This window comes from Salvelinus namaycush, chromosome 17 (assembly GCF_016432855.1).
Source record: "Salvelinus namaycush isolate Seneca chromosome 17, SaNama_1.0, whole genome shotgun sequence".
NCBI lineage: Eukaryota > Metazoa > Chordata > Actinopteri > Salmoniformes > Salmonidae > Salvelinus > Salvelinus namaycush.
The window spans coordinates 37,390,383-37,407,111 of record NC_052323.1 but is presented as its reverse complement, the minus strand read 5'-3'; the positions used below and the strand labels follow the sequence as shown (position 1 = coordinate 37,407,111).

Genomic DNA, 16,729 nt, shown 5'->3' with positions numbered 1-16,729 from the left:
TAAAAAAAATAAGAAATGGGCAAATGTTGCACAATCCTGGTGTGGAAAGCTGTTAGAGCAGGGTGCAAATGACGGGGCAGCCAGGCGGGACTCCCCTGAATCAAAAGTCTACGGTGGTAAATATGTTTTACGGTGGTAAATATGTTTTACAGTGGTAAATATGGTGGTAAATATGTTTTACAGTGGTAAATATGTTTTACGGTGGAAATATGTTACGGTGGTAAAATGTTTACAGGTACATATGTTTTACGGTGGTAAATATGTTTTACGGTGGTAAATATGTTTTACAGTGGTAAATATGTTTTACGGTGGTAAATATGTTTTACGGTGGTAAATATGTTTTACAGTGGTAAATATGTTTTACGGTGGTAAATATGTTTTACGGTGGTAAATATGTTTTACAGTGGTAAATATGTTTTACGGTGGTAAATATGGTGGTAAATATGTTTTACAGTGGTAAATATGGTGGTAAATATGTTTTACGGTGGTAAATATGGTGGTAAATATGGTGGTAAATATGTTTTACGGTGGTAAATATGGTGGTAAATATGTTTTACAGTGGTAAATATGTTTTACAGTGGTAAATATGGTGGTAAATATGTTTTACAGTGGTAAATATGTTTTACGGTGGTAAATATGTTTTACAGTGGTAAATATGTTTTACGGTGGTAAATATGTTTTCAGTGGAAATATGGTGGTAAATATGTTTTACAGTGGTAAATATGTTTTACGGTGGTAAATATGTTTTACGGTGGTAATATGGTGGTAAATATGTTTTACAGTGGTAAAATTGTTTACGGTGTAAATATGTTTTACAGTGGAAATAGTTTACGGTGGTAAATATGTTTTACGTGTAATATGTTTACGTGGTAAATATGTTTTACAGTGGTAAATATGTTTTACAGTGGTAAATATGGTGGTAAATATGTTTTACAGTGGTAAATATGTTTTACGGTGGTAAATATGTTTTACGGTGGTAAATATGTTTTACAGTGGTAAATATGGTGGTAAATATGTTTTACAGTGGTAAATATGGTGGTAAATATGGTTTACGGTGGTAAATATGTTTTACAGTGGTAAATATGTTTTACGCTGGTAAATATGGTTTACGGTGGTAAATATGTTTTACGGTGGTACATATGTTTTACGGTGGTAAATATGTTTTACGGTGGTAAATATGGTTTACGGTGGTAAATATGGTGGTAAATATGTTTTACAGTGGTAAATATGTTTTACGGTGGTAAATATGGTTTACGGTGGTAAATATGGTGGTAAATATGTTTTACGGTGGTAAATATGTTTTACGGTGGTAAATATGGTTTACGGTGGTAAATATGGTTTACGGTGGTAAATATGGTGGTAAATATGTTTTACGGTGGTAAATATGAAAATACAAGCTTCCAAATGAAAGTAACACCTCTGTGTCTTGGTTTAAACCATTTATTTCTATGTGGCTGCACAAACCATCTCCTTGTTGACGAACGGTACTGAACTCAGTAGTGCTGAATTTCAGCCTCAGCTAAGCTCCTATAAAAGCATAGATATCCCTGTGTACTTCCTCATTTTCTCTATTTGTTTGCCATGCGTCTTTGATTAAAAAATAGCCTTTATTCCAATGCATTAGATTTATACATTGATGTATCACTGTCTGCTTTTGTCAGTCAGCTGTTTAGAGCGCTCATTGTTTTTACAGGTGCATCGTGGGTATTGGTGTTCTCTGTGAAATCAGTGGCCACAAGAAGTAGTTCACTTATTTAACTTTTTTTATTTTCTATCAGTATTTGTTTTATTTCCTGGATCAGCTGATGATGGTCAACAATATCACTAGACAACTAGCCTACAGCTAGACACCAATATCACTAGACAACTAGCCTACAGCTAGACACCAATATCACTAGACACCAATATCACTAGACAACTAGCCTACAGCTAGACACCAATATCACTAGACACCAATATCACTAGACAACTAGACACCAATATCACTAGACAACTAGACACCAATATCACTAGACAACTAGCCTACAGCTAGACACCAATATCACTAGACAACTAGTCTACAGCTAGACACCATATACTAGGACAACTAGCCTACAGCTTAGACACCAATATCACTAGAACACCAATATCACTAGACCCCAGCCTAAGCTAGACACCATATCACTAGGACACCAATCTATAGACCAACTAGACACCAATATTCACTAGACAACTAGACACCAATACACTAGACAACTAGTCTACAGCTAGACACCAATATCACTAGACAACTAGTCTACAGCTAGACACCAATATCACTAGACAACTAGCCTACAGCTAGACACCAATATCACTAGACAACTAGTCTACAGCTAGACACCAATATCACTAGACAACTAGTCTACAACTAGACACCAACATCACTAGACAACTAGTCTACAGCTAGACACCAATATCACTAGACAACTAGCCTACAGCTAGACACCAACATCACTAGACAACTAGTCTACAGCTAGACACCAATATCACTAGACAACTAGCCTACAGCTAGACACCAACATCACTAGACAACTAGCCTACAGCTAGACACCAATATCACTAGACAACTAGTCTACAGCTAGACACCAATATCACTAGACAACTAGCCTTACAGCTAGACACCAATATCACTAGAAACTAGTCTACAGCTAGACACAATATCACTAGACACCATATCACTAGACACATTCACTAGACAACAGCTACAGCTAGACACCAATATCACTAGACAACATAGTTACAGCTAGACACCAATATCACTAGACACAACTAGCCTACAGCTAGACACCAATATCACTAGACAACTATATACAGCTAGACACCAATATCACTAGACAACTAGCCTACAGCTAGACACCAATATCATAGACAACTAGCCTACAGTAGCACCAATATCACTAGACAACTAGCCTACAACTAGACACCAATATCACTAGACAACTAGTCTACAGCTAGACACCAATATCACTAGAACAACTAGCCTACAGCTAGACACAATATCACTAGCAAACTAGTCCTACAGCTAGTTACCAATTATCACTAAACAACTATGTACAGCTAGACACAATATCACTGAAATAGTCTACAGCTAGACACCAATATCACTAGGACACCAATATCACTAGAACACCAATATCACTAGACAACTAGTCTACAGCTAGTTACCAATATCACTAGACAACTAGTCTACAGCTAGACACCAATATCACCTAGACAACTAGTCTACAGCTAGACACCAATATCACTAGACACCAATATCACTAGACAACTAGCCACAATACAATAGACACCAATATCACTAGACAACAGTCTAAAGCTAGTTCCAATATCACTAGACAACTAGTTACAGCTAGTTACCAATATCACTAGACAACTAGTCTACAGCTAGACACCAATATCACTAGACACCAATATCACTAGACACCAATATCACTATGACACTACACTAGCATATCATCGTCTACAGCTAGACACCAATATCACTAGAAACTAGTCTACAGCTAGACACCAATATCACTAGACAATAGTCTCAGTAGACACCAATATCGCAGCTACTAGAACCAATATCACTAGACAACTAGTCTACAGTAGACACCAACATACTAGACAACTAGTCTACAGCTAGACACCAATATCACTAGACAACTAGCCTACAGCTAGACACCAACATCACTAGACAAACTAGCCTACAGCTAGACACCAATATCACTAGACAAACTAGTCTACAGCTAGACACCAATATCACTAGACAACTAGCCTACAGCTTAGACACCAATATCAATAGACAACTAGTCACAGCTAGGACACCCAATATCACTAGACACCAATATCACTAGACACCAATATCACTAGACAACTAGCCTACAGCTAGACACCAATATCATAGACAACTAGTCTACAGCTAGACACCAATATCACTAGTACACTAGCCTAACGCTAGACACCAATATCACTAGACAACTAGTCTACAGTAGACACCAATATCACTAGACAACTAGCCTACAGCTAGACACCAATATCACTAGACAACTAGCCTACAGCTGACAACAATATCACTAGACAAACTAGCCTAACAACTAGACACCACTATCACTAGACAACTAGTCTACAGCTAGACACCAATATCACTAGAAACTAGCTACAGCATAGACACCAATATCACTAGTCAACTAGCCTACAGCTAGTTACAATATCACTAGACAACTAGTCTACAGAGACACCAATATCACTAGACAACTAGTTAACTAAGCTAGAACCAACATCCACTAGCACAACTAGTCTACAGCTAGACACCAATACACTAGACAACTAGACTAGAGCTAGACACCATATCACTAGACAACTAGCCTAGAGCTAGACACCAATATCATCGACACCAATATCACTAGACAACTAGCCTACAGCTAGACACCAATATCAATAACAACTAGCCTACAGCTAGACACCAATAATTCACTAGACAAACTAGTCTACAGCTAGAAACCAATATCACTAGACAACTAGCCTACAGCTAGACACCAATATCACTAGACAACTAGTCTACAGCTAGACACCCACTAGTCACTAGGACAACTACCATTACAGTCTAGACACCAATATCATAGAAAACGAGTCTACAGCCTAGACACCAACTCACTGACCAACCTTAGCCACCAATATCACTAGACACCAATACATAGACAACTAGGCCATACAACTAGACACCAACATCACTAGACACTAGCCTTACAACTAGACACCAATATCACTAGAAACTAGCTGACAGTACACAAACACCAATATCACTAGACAACTAGTCTACAGCTAGACACCAATATCACTAGACAATAGCCTACAGCTAGACCCACATATCACTAGACACAATATCACTAGACAACTAGCCTACAGTAGACCCAATATCACAGACAACTAGCATACAGCTAGACACCAATATCACTAGACAACTAGCCTATCTAGACACCAAACATAGATAACACTAGACACCAAATCACTAGACAAATAGCCTTCAACTAGACACCAATATCACTAGACAACTAGCCTACAGCTAGACACAACATCACTAGAACAACTGAGTCTACAGTAGACACCAATATCACTAGACACCCAACCAAGAAACTAGCCTACAGTAGACAAATATCTAGACAATAGTCACAGCTAGACACCAATATCACTAGACAACTAGTCTACAGCTAGACACCAATATCACTAGACTAACGAGCATACAGCTAGACAACATACACTAGACAACTAGTCTACAGCTAGACACCAATATCACTAGACAACCATATCACTAGACACCAAATATCACTAGACAAATAGTCTACAGCTAGACACCAATATCACTAGACACCAAACATCACTGAGACACACTAGCCTACAGCTAGACACCAATATCACTAGACAACTAGTCTACAGCTAGACACCAATATCACTAGACAACTAGCCTTCAGCTAGACACCAATATCACTAGACAACTAGTCTACAGCTAGACACCAATATCACTAGAACCAATATCACTAGACAACTAGTCTACGCTAGACACCAATATCACTAGACACCAATATACTAGACACAATATCACTAGACAAACTAGTTCTACAGCTAGACACCAATATCACTAGACCAACATACTAGAAATAGCTACAGCTAGACACCAATATCACTAGACAACTAGTCTACAGCTAGACACCAATATCACTAGACAACTAGCTACAGCTAGACACATATCACTAGAACAATATCACTAGACACCAAGATCACTAGACAACTAGCCTACAGCTAGGACACCTCCAAATCACTAGACAACTAGCCTACAGCTAGACACCAATATCAATGACAAACTAGTCTACAGCTAGACACAATATCACTAGACAACTAGTCTACAGGCTAGTTCACCAAATATCACTAGACAACTAGCCATACAGCTAGACACCAATATCACTAGATAACTAGTCTACAGCTAGACAAAAACCAATACACTAGACAACTAGTCTACAGCTAGATACCAATATCACTAGACACCAACATCACTAGACACCAATATCATAGAACACCAATATCACTAGACACCAATATCACTAGACACCAATATCACTAGACACCAATATCACTAGACTACCAATATCACTAGCACCAATATCACTAGAGCACCAATATCACTAGACAACATATCACATAGACACCAATATCACCTAGACACAACTAGCCACAGCTAGACACCAATATCACTAGACAACTAGTCTACAGCTAGACACCAATACACTAGAAAATAGCCTACACTAGACACCAATATCACTAGACCAACTAGCCTTCAGCTAGACACCAATATCTAGTCAACTAGTCTACAGCTAGACACCAATATCACTAGGACAACAGCCTACAGCCTAGACACCAATACACACTAGACAAATAGCCTTCAGCTAGACACCAAGATACACTAGAGCAACTATGCTACAGCTAGACACCAATATCACTAGAGACAACAGCTACAGCTAGACACCAAATCACTAGTGCAACTAGCCTACAGCTAGACACAATACAATAGACAACTAGCTACAGCTAGGACACCAATATCACTAGACAACTAGCCTATCAGTAGACACCAATATCACTAGCACAACTAGATCTACAACATAGACACCAATATCACTAGACAACTAGCCTACAGCTTAGACACCAATATCACTAGACAATAGCCTACAGCTAGACACAATATACTAGACAATAGTATACAAGCGACCCAACTATCATAGACAACCTAGCACAGCTAGACCACCAATATCACTAGACCAAATAGACTCTACAGACTAGACACCAATATACAGCTAGACAACTAGTCTACAGCTAGAAATCACAGACAACTATCACTAGACACCAATATCACTAGCAAACTAGCCTACAGTAGACACCAATACATAGACAAAACTAGTCTCAGAGACAATATCACTAGACAACTAGCCTACAACTAGACACAATATCAAGACAACTAGCCTACAGCTAGACACCAATATCACTAGACAACTAGTCTAAGCTAGACACCAATATCACTAGACAAACTAGCCTACAGCTAGACACCAATATCAACTAGACAACTAGCCTACAGCTAGACACCAATATCACTAGATCAACTAGTTACAGCTAGACACCAATTCACTTAGACACAATCACTGAACCTAGTCTACAGCTTAGACACCAATATCACTAGACCACCACATATCACTAGACACCAAGAAATCATAGACACCAATATCACTAGAAACTGTTACAGTAGTGATCACCAAATCACTAGACAACTAGCCTACAGCTAGCCCAACTAGACACACATCAATAGCACCTAGCCAGACAAATCTACGACACCAATATCACTAGACATAGCTACAGCTAGACACCATAGACAATAGGACAACTAGACTCAGCTAGACACCAAATATCACTAGATCAACTAGCCTACAAGCTAGACACCAATATCACTAGACAAATAGTCTACAGCTAGACCCAATATCATAGACAAATAGCCTAATAGATACAATATCATAGACAAATATCACTAGACACCAATATCACTAGTACCAACTAGCCTACAGCTAGACACCAATATCATAGAACATACACTAGACACCAATATCACTAGCGACAACTAGCTAAAGCTAGACACCAATATCCTAGACCAACTAGTCTACAGCTAGACACCAATATCACTAGGACAACTAGCTACAGCTAGTACCAATATCACTAGAAACTAGCTACAGCTAGTTACCATACTATCACTAGACAACTAGCCTACAGCTAGACACAATATCACTAGACAACTAGTCTACACAGCTAGCACCAATATCACTAGACAACTAGCCTACATAGCCTACCAAATATCAGCTAGACACCAAATCACTAGACAACTAGTCTACAGCTAGTTACCAATATCATAGACAACTAGCCTACAGATAGTACCATCGACAATAGTAGCTAGACCAATATCACTAGACAATATCCTACAATAGACACCAATCACATAGACACTAGTCTACAGCTAGACACAATATCACTAGAACACAGACAATACTCACTAGCACACACAAACTACTACACTAGAGAAACTAGTCTACAAGCTAGACACCAATATCACTAGACACCAATATCACTAGACAACTAGTCTACAGCTAGACACCAATACACTAGCACAACTAGCCTACAGTAGACACCAATCACTACAACTAGTACAGACTAGCCCTACAACCTAGACACCAATATCACTAGACAATAGCTACAGCTAGACACCAATATCACTAGACAACTAGCTACAGCTAGTCACCCATATCACTAGACACCAATCATCACTAGACACCAATATCACTAGACACCAATATCACTAGACACCAATATCACTAGACAATAGTTACAGCTAGACACCAATATCACTAGACAACTAGCCTACAGCTAGGACACCAATATCACTAACACCACTGTTCCTAGGCATCCTTGATAAATAAGAATTAGGTTCTTAAATGAATAGTAATAAAGTATAAAATACATTAATGGTACAAGCAGGCTGATGCCTATAGTTGTCTCTTTCTGTTATATTTTTAAATTTATTTTAACCTAAATTAACTTTGGCAAAGTCAGTTAGAACAAAATTCTTATGTACAATGGGCGGCACTTACCCCGGGCCAAAGCGTGCGTGCGTGCGTGCGTGCGTGCGTGCGTGCGTGCGTGCGTGCGTGCGTGTGTGTGTGCTTGGGTTTTTGTGAATGAGTGTGTCTGTGTAGCAGATTCTGCTTGCTTCCTGAGCAGATGCTGCTTCCTTCCTGAGCAGATTCTGCTTGCTTCCTAAGCAGATGCTGCTTCCTACCTGAGCAGATGCTGCTTGCTTATATAAGAGTCATTGCTGCCTGAATCCATCCAATAGCGTTTCTAATTTCCACTTTAATAAAATGTCAGATTTGATTTTCCTGCTCTAGGGAACTGGCTCAAATTAAGATCATCACCTGTAGTTGAACACAACCCAGTTGTCAGGGCAATGTCCCAGCAATACCAATGTAGCGGTCATATAGCCCCACAAGATGTAGGCTGGTGCAATATCCGTTTGGGCTGTCTAGCCAAGCTTGGTGTGACAATGACCATAGGAGTTGACTAGACAGCACAAACAGATCTGGGACCAGGCTACCACGCATGACAGTGACCATAGGAGTTGACTAGCCAGCACAAACAGATCTGGGACCAGGCTACCACGCATGACAGTGACCATAGGAGTTGACTAGACAGCACAAACAGATCTGGGACCAGGCTACCACACATGACAGTGACCATAGGAGTTAGCAAGACTGCATAAAAAGATCTGGGACCAGGCTACCACGCATGACAGTGACCATAGGAGTTAGCAAGACTGCATAAAAAGATCTGGGACCAGGCTACCACGCATGACAGTGACCATAGGAGTTGATTAGACAGCACAAACAGATCTGGGACCAGGCTACCACGCATGACAATGACCATAGGAGTTGACTAGACAGCACAAACAGATCTGGGACCAGGCTAGAACAGAGTAGCATCACTGGCAGATACTCAGTCTCTCTCTCATTCCAGTCCAATCAGCTAGCTATACTCCTCTCCAGCTCTACAGACTGCTGTTTAATAGTAACTCAACTTCCTGACCAGTCACTTTAACTCTAACGAGTCACAAACCCGGATCCGGGATCCCCCCCATCAAAAAAGCTGACTAGCATAGCCTAGCCTAAAGCCACAGGGATATCATATAATAAAATGTTCATGAAATCACAAGTCCAAGACACAAAATGAAAGATACACATCTTGTGAATCCAGCCATCATTTCAGATTTTTAAAATGTTTTACAGGGAAGACACAATATGTATTTCTATTAGCTAACCACCATAGCAAAAGACACAACTTTTTTTTTCCACCATTTTTTTCCTGCATAGGTAGCTATCACAAATTCGACCAAATAAAGATATAAATAGCCACTAACCAAGAAACAACTTCATCAGATGACAGTCTGATAACATATTTATTGTATAGCATATGTTTTGTTAGAAAAATGTGCATATTTCAGGTATAAATCATAGTTTACCATTGCAGCCACCATCACAACTCTCACCAAAGCGACTAGAATAACTACAGAGAGCAACGTGTATTACCTAATTACTCATCATAAAACATTTCTTAAAAATACACAGCGTACAGCAATTGAAAGACACAGATCTTGTGAATCCAGACAATATTTCAGATTTTCTAAGTGTTTTACAGCGAAAACACAATATAGCGTTATATTAGCTTACCACAATAGCAAACATCACAACAGCATTGATTCAAGCCAAACATAGCGATAACGTATAAACCACCAAAATATATTAATTTTTTCACTAACCTTCTCAGAATTCTTCAGATGACAGTCCTATAACATCATATTACACAATGCATATAGAGTTTGTTCGAAAATGTGCATATTTAGCGGCACAAATCGTGGTTATACAATGTGATTAGTGGCCAAAACTTCAAGCAATCTGTCCGGCGCCATCTTGGAGAGGCACCTATTCTAATCGAAAACTATTCATAAACTTGACTAAAAAATACAAGTTGGACAGCAAATGAAAGATAAATTAGTTCTTAATGCAATCGCTGTGTTAGATTTTTTAAATTAACGTTACTGCGCAATACAGCGTGCGCTAAAGCGAGACCGCACCATAATTCATGGCGGAATTATTATTTGACATTTGTCAACATAAGTACGAATTAACAGCATAAAGACTGCTTACTATTAGCTGAGCTTCCATCAGAATCTTGGGCAAGGTGTCCTTTCTCCAGAACAATCGTCTTTTGGTTGAAAGATGTCCTCTTCTCCTGTCGAAATAGCAGCTAACGATAGCCACCCACTGGAGAGGTGTCCAACTCGTGAAAGCGCGTGACAAAGAAATCCCAGAAAATCGCAATAAACTGCTATAAACTGCTATAAGTCGGTTTAAATTAACTACCTTATGATGTCTTTAACACCTATAACGAATAAAAACATGACCGGAGATATAGAACTACTAAAACGAAAGCGTTTGCAGGACGCCATTGTGATGTCTTCTTGCGCCAGGCGCACCGTTGAAAAGGACGGTACTTCCGTTCCACGCTCTTATATAGGGTCCCAGATTGCGCAATCCACTCCATTCAAATTCTCCCCGCTTACTGACATCTAGAGGAAGACGTATGCAGTGCATGTAGCCCGATGGCTTACATGGGGACTTATAAACTGACCTCAGAACAGGGACCTCGATTTCTGAAATCTCACTCCCTGACAGGAAATGTGCTGCAGAATGAGTTCTGTTTCACTCAGAGAAATAATTCAAACGGTTTTAGAAACTAGAGAGTGTTTTCTATCCAATAGTAATAATAATATGCATATTGTACGAGCAAGAATTGAGTACGAGGCAGTTTAATTTGGGGACGAATTTATACAAGGTCGAAATGGCGCCCCCCTAGTGTCAAGATTAACCCCTTCAAGGCTGCTGGACCAGACGGCGTCCCTAGCCGTGTCCTCAGAGCATGTGCAGACCAGCTGGCTGGTGTGTATACGGACATATTCAATCGCTCCCTATCCCAGTCTGCTGTCCTCACATGCTTCAAGATGGCCACCATTGTTCCTGTACCCAGAAGGCAAAAATAATTGAACTAAATGAGTACCGCTCGTAGCACTCCCTTCTGTCATCATTAAGTGCTTTCAGAGACTAGTCAAGGGTCATATCACCTCCACCTTACTGGCCACCCTAGACACACTTCAATTTACTGCCCCGACAGGTCCACAGACAATGCAATCGCCATCACACTGCACACTGCCCTATCCCATCTGGACAAAATGAATACCTACTGTATGTAAGACTGCTGTTCATTGACTACAGCTCAGCATTTAACACCACAGTACCCTCCAAGCTCATCATCAAGCTGGAGGCCCTGGGTCTTAACCCCGCCCTGTGAAATTGCGTCCTGGACTTCCTGACGGGCCGCCCCCAGGTGGTGAAGGTAGGAAACATCTCCACTTCGCTGACCCTCAATACAGGGGCTCCACAAGGGCGCGTGCTCAGCACCTCATGTACTCCCTATTCACCCACGACTGCGTGGCCATGCACGCCTCCAACTCAATTGTCAAGTTTGCAGTCGACACAACAGTAGTAGTCTTGATTACCAACAACGACGAGACAGCCTACAGGGAGGAGGTGAGGGCCCTCAGACTGTGATGTCAGGAAAACAACCTCTCACTCAACGTCAACAAAACAAAGGAGAAGATCATGGACTTCAGGAAACAGCAGAGGGAGCACCCCCCCATCCACATCGATGGGACAGCAGTGGAGAAGGTGGAAAGTTTTAAGTTCCTCGGCGTACATATCACAGACAAACTGAAATGGTCCACCTACACAGACAGGCGCAACAGCGCCTCTTCAACCTCAGAAGACTGAAGAAATTTGGCTTGTCACCCAAAACCCTGACAAACTTTTACAGATGCAGAATCGAGAGGATCCTGTCGGGCTGTATCACAGCCCGGTATGGCAACTGCACAACCCTCAACCGCAAGGCTCTCCAGGGGGTGGTGCGGTCTGCATAACGCATCACCGGGTGCAAACTACCTGTCCTCCATGACACCTACAGCACCCGATGTCACAGGAAGGCTAAAAAAAGATCATCAAGGACAACAACCACCCGAGCCACTGCCTGTTCACACCACTACCATCCAGAAGGCGAGGTCAGTACAAGTGCAGCAAGGCTGTGACGAGAGACTGAAAAACATATTCTATCTCAAGGCCATCAGACTGCTAAACAGCAATCACTATCTCAGAGAGGCAGTTTCCTAAATTGAGACCCAAACACTGGCCACCTTAAAAAATGTATCACTAGTCACTTTAAACAATGCGACTTTAAATAATGCCACTTTAACGATGTTTACATATCTTCCATTACTCATATCATATGTATATACTGTATTTTATACCATCTATTGCACTTTGCCTATGCCGCTCGGCCATCATCCATATAATTATATCCACATATTCTCATTCACCCCTTTAGATTTGTGTGTATTAGGTAGTTGTTTGGAAATTGTTAGATTGCTTGTTAGATATTACTGCACTGTCGGAACTAGAAGCACAAGCAATTTGCTACAATCGCATTAAACTCTGCTAACCATGTGTATATGACCAATAGCATTTGATTTGATTTGAGAGACAGAGAGGGGGCTTGGGTGGAGAGATAGAGAGGGGGCTTGGATGGAGAAATAGAGAGGGGGCTTGGATGGAGAGATAGAGAGGGGGCTTGGGTGGAGAGATAGAGAGGGGGCTTGGATGGAGAGATAGAGAGGGGGCTTGGGTGGAGAGATAGAGAGGGGGCTTGGGTGGAGAGATAGAGAGGGGCTTGGATGGAGAGATAGAGATGGGGCTTGGATGGAGAGATAGAGAGGGGGCTTGGATGGAGAGATAGAGAGGGGGCTTGGATGGAGAGATAGAGGGGGATGGAGAGATAGAGGGGGCTTGGATGGAGAGACAGAGAGGGGGATGGAGAGATAGAGAGGGGGCTTGGATAGAGAGATAGAGAGGGGGCTTGGATGGAGAGATAGAGGGGGCTTGGATGGAGAGATAGAGAGGGGGCTTGGATGGAGAGATAGAGAGGGGGCTTGGATGGAGAGATAGAGGGGGGGCTTGGATGGAGAGATAGAGGGGGCTTGGATGGAGAGACAGAGAGGGGGCTTGGATGGAGAGATAGAGAGGGGGCTTGGATGGAGAGATAGAGAGGGGGCTTGGATGGAGAGATAGAGGGGGATGGAGAGATAGAGGGGGCTTGGATGGAGAGATAGAGAGGGGGCTTGGATGGAGAGATAGAGAGGGGGCTTGGATGGAGAGACAGAGAGGGGGATGGAGAGATAGAGGACTAGCACTGACTTTGCTGATAACTACTTTGTTGAGGGAAAATGTACCTGCTACGATTGTGATGTTGTTGCCTCACCTCGATGTCTGAAGATGAGTGCACCAATGTAAGTCACTCTGAATAAGAGTGTCTGCTAAATGACTAACATGTCAAATGTAAATGTAGATATAGCTAGGGTCTTGGTTGGGAGGATCAGAACATTATTCATCTTCTGTGGCATCAGTGGGGGATTCTAAGCTGAAGGTTTTTCTATGTGGAGTTATTGCAAACTTGTATGTTTTGATATGTTTCCGTTCCCTTGTTGTCGTATTATGTTGTTAAAGGCCCAGTGTGGTCAAAAACATGCTTTGAGGTTGGAATAATACTGTGAAATTGTGAAAATGATGGTAATGCCCTTTTAGTGTAAGAGCTGTTTGAAAAGACTGCCTGAAATTCCAGCCTATTTTGGTGTGATGGAGATTTGGCCTTTCATGGTGACATCACTATGCGGTGAAATAGTTAATAGACCAATAATAAAGAGAGTTCCAAACCTCTCTGCCAATAACAGCTAAGTTTCTGTTGTCCCCTCCCCACTTAGACCAGTCCCAGACAGTCCTAGCTAAATGATTGCTTGAGAATTTGCCCTTTACAAAGAAGTTATGTTTTTTCTTTTACCATTTTAGTTAAAACCATCACAGTAAGGTACTTCAATGTTACCCAGAAATAATTTGATATTGAGATAAAAACGGCTGCATTAAACCTTTAACAAATGTCTAAGCCTACAACTGCACCTGTGTGTTGTATCTGTGTTGTATCTGTGTTGTATCTGTGTTGTATCTGTGTTGTATCTGTGTTGTATCTGTGTGTGAGTATCTGTGTTGTATCTGTTTTGTATCTGTGTTGTATCTGTGTTGTATCTGTGTTGTATCTGTGTTGTATCTGTGTGTGAGTATCTGTGTTGTATCTGTGTTGTATCTGTGTTGTATCTGTGTTGTATCTGTGTGTGAGTATCTGTGTTGTACCTGTGTTGTATCTGTGTTGTATCTGTGTTGTATCTGTGTGTGAGTATCTGTGTTGTACCTGTGTTGTATCTGTGTTGTATCTGTGTTGTATCTGTGTGTGAGTATCTGTGTTGTATCTGTGTTGTATCTGTGTTGTATCTGTGTTGTATCTGTGTGTGAGTATCTGTGTTGTATCTGTGTGACTATCTGTGTTGTATCTGTGTTGTATCTGTGTTGTATCTGTGTTGTATCTGTGTTGTATCTGTGTGTGAGTATCTGTGTTGTATCTGTGTTGTATCTGTGTTGTATCTGTGTTGTATCTGTGTTGTATCTGTGTGTGAGTATCTGTGTTGTTTCTGTGTTGTATCTGTGTTGTATCTGTGTGAGTATCTGTGTTGTATCTGTGTTGTATCTGTGTGAGTATCTGTGTTGTATCTGTGTTGTATCTGTGTTGTATCTGTATTGTATCTGTGTTGTATCTGTGTTGTATCTGTGTTGTATCTGTGTTGTATCTGTGTGTGAGTATCTGTGTTGTATCTGTGTTGTATCTGTGTGAGTATCTGTGTTGTATCTGTGTTGTATCTGTGTGAGTATCTGTGTTGTATCTGTGTGACTATCTGTGTTGTATCTGTGTTGTATCTGTGTGAGTATCTGTGTGACTATCTGTGTTGTATCTGTGTTGTATCTGTGTTGTATCTGTGTGTGGCTAAATGTATGTATTGAGTGTGTGTAGCTCTAGTTAAATCTCCTCTCTACCTCAGCCCAGTGGTTCCCGAATCGGGATGTCAGTGGCAATGATACCATATGGCATTCTCGTGTTCCACATTCTGCATTCCATGTTCAGCCAACCTCAGGAGTCACTCGCAGTGTCTTCATTAATCGTGACTAACTCCTGTGTGCCAGAGAGCTGCTGCCTCCAATGTAGTGATCTGTGGCTCAGGCCTGCTGACGATAGCACCATCACACACCACTCACTCTGTCACCAGCCTGCGCTCACGTCCCCCTTGGCAGCAGCACAGCAAGAAGGATGAGCATGATTGTTTGCAAAGAGTTTAAATATTTCTCTGTAGGAAATGACCTGAACAAGAGTCTTTGCAGCTAACATCTCTGTATTCAAATAGGTAAATGATTGTTGTGCTATAACTACAAAAACAGTTCATGTATCTTCTCTCCCCGTGTGCTTTCGTCTTTGTTGGAAATGAGGCATTTGTGTGGAATGGCTTCCATCCAGCAGGTTGTTAATAAACGACTATCAAGGAGAGAGGAAGAGAGACCATGATAAGTTTTTATTAGGAGAAATAGTCTGAAACAACCCACGACACAAACATAACTCTGTAACTCACTGTCATTCATACAGTGTGTATGCCCATGGTGTATGGTGTGGAAGTGATTAAATGTGTTTCTTTCTCTAGGTCATGTTGGGGTGTTGGACACAGTGAAGAGGCATAGAGGATGCAGACAGTGTCTGTAAGCTGTCTCACTCACACTGACAGACTGCTGAAGACAACAACAACAGCTATTCCCATTGAACCAAGTCCAGCAAATAGGTAAAGCTTTTACTAAGATATTGATGGCTATTCAATATCCAATATCCAGTAGAAGCTGAAAATGTGGCTGCCTCTTTTCAGTTCCAATTGAATGTGTGGCTGTTCTTTGGAAGACATAGGTATTCACAACAAAACACCAACTAAATGAAGACCAATTCTGAGCTCTACTGCACATTGCCCTTCCTATAAATGGATGAGGTTTACTGCACATTGCCCTTCCTTTACATGGATGAGGTCTACTGCCAATTGCCCTTCCTTTACATGGATGAGGTCTACTGC

The 16,729-nt window shown here is 41.1% G+C and overlaps 1 protein-coding gene across 1 annotated transcript in view; it reads right to left on the bottom strand.

Moving 5' to 3' along the window:
• The window catches only part of mxd3 (MAX dimerization protein 3), a 39,877-nt gene extending 24,163 nt beyond the window's left edge, over window positions 1–15,714 (bottom strand). The window contains exon 1 of the mRNA XM_039012008.1: window positions 15,705–15,714. Within this exon, the coding sequence (XP_038867936.1) occupies window positions 15,705–15,714 (10 nt within the window). The remainder of the gene's footprint in view (window positions 1–15,704) is intronic.
• Between the last annotated feature and the right edge of the window lie 1,015 nt (window positions 15,715–16,729).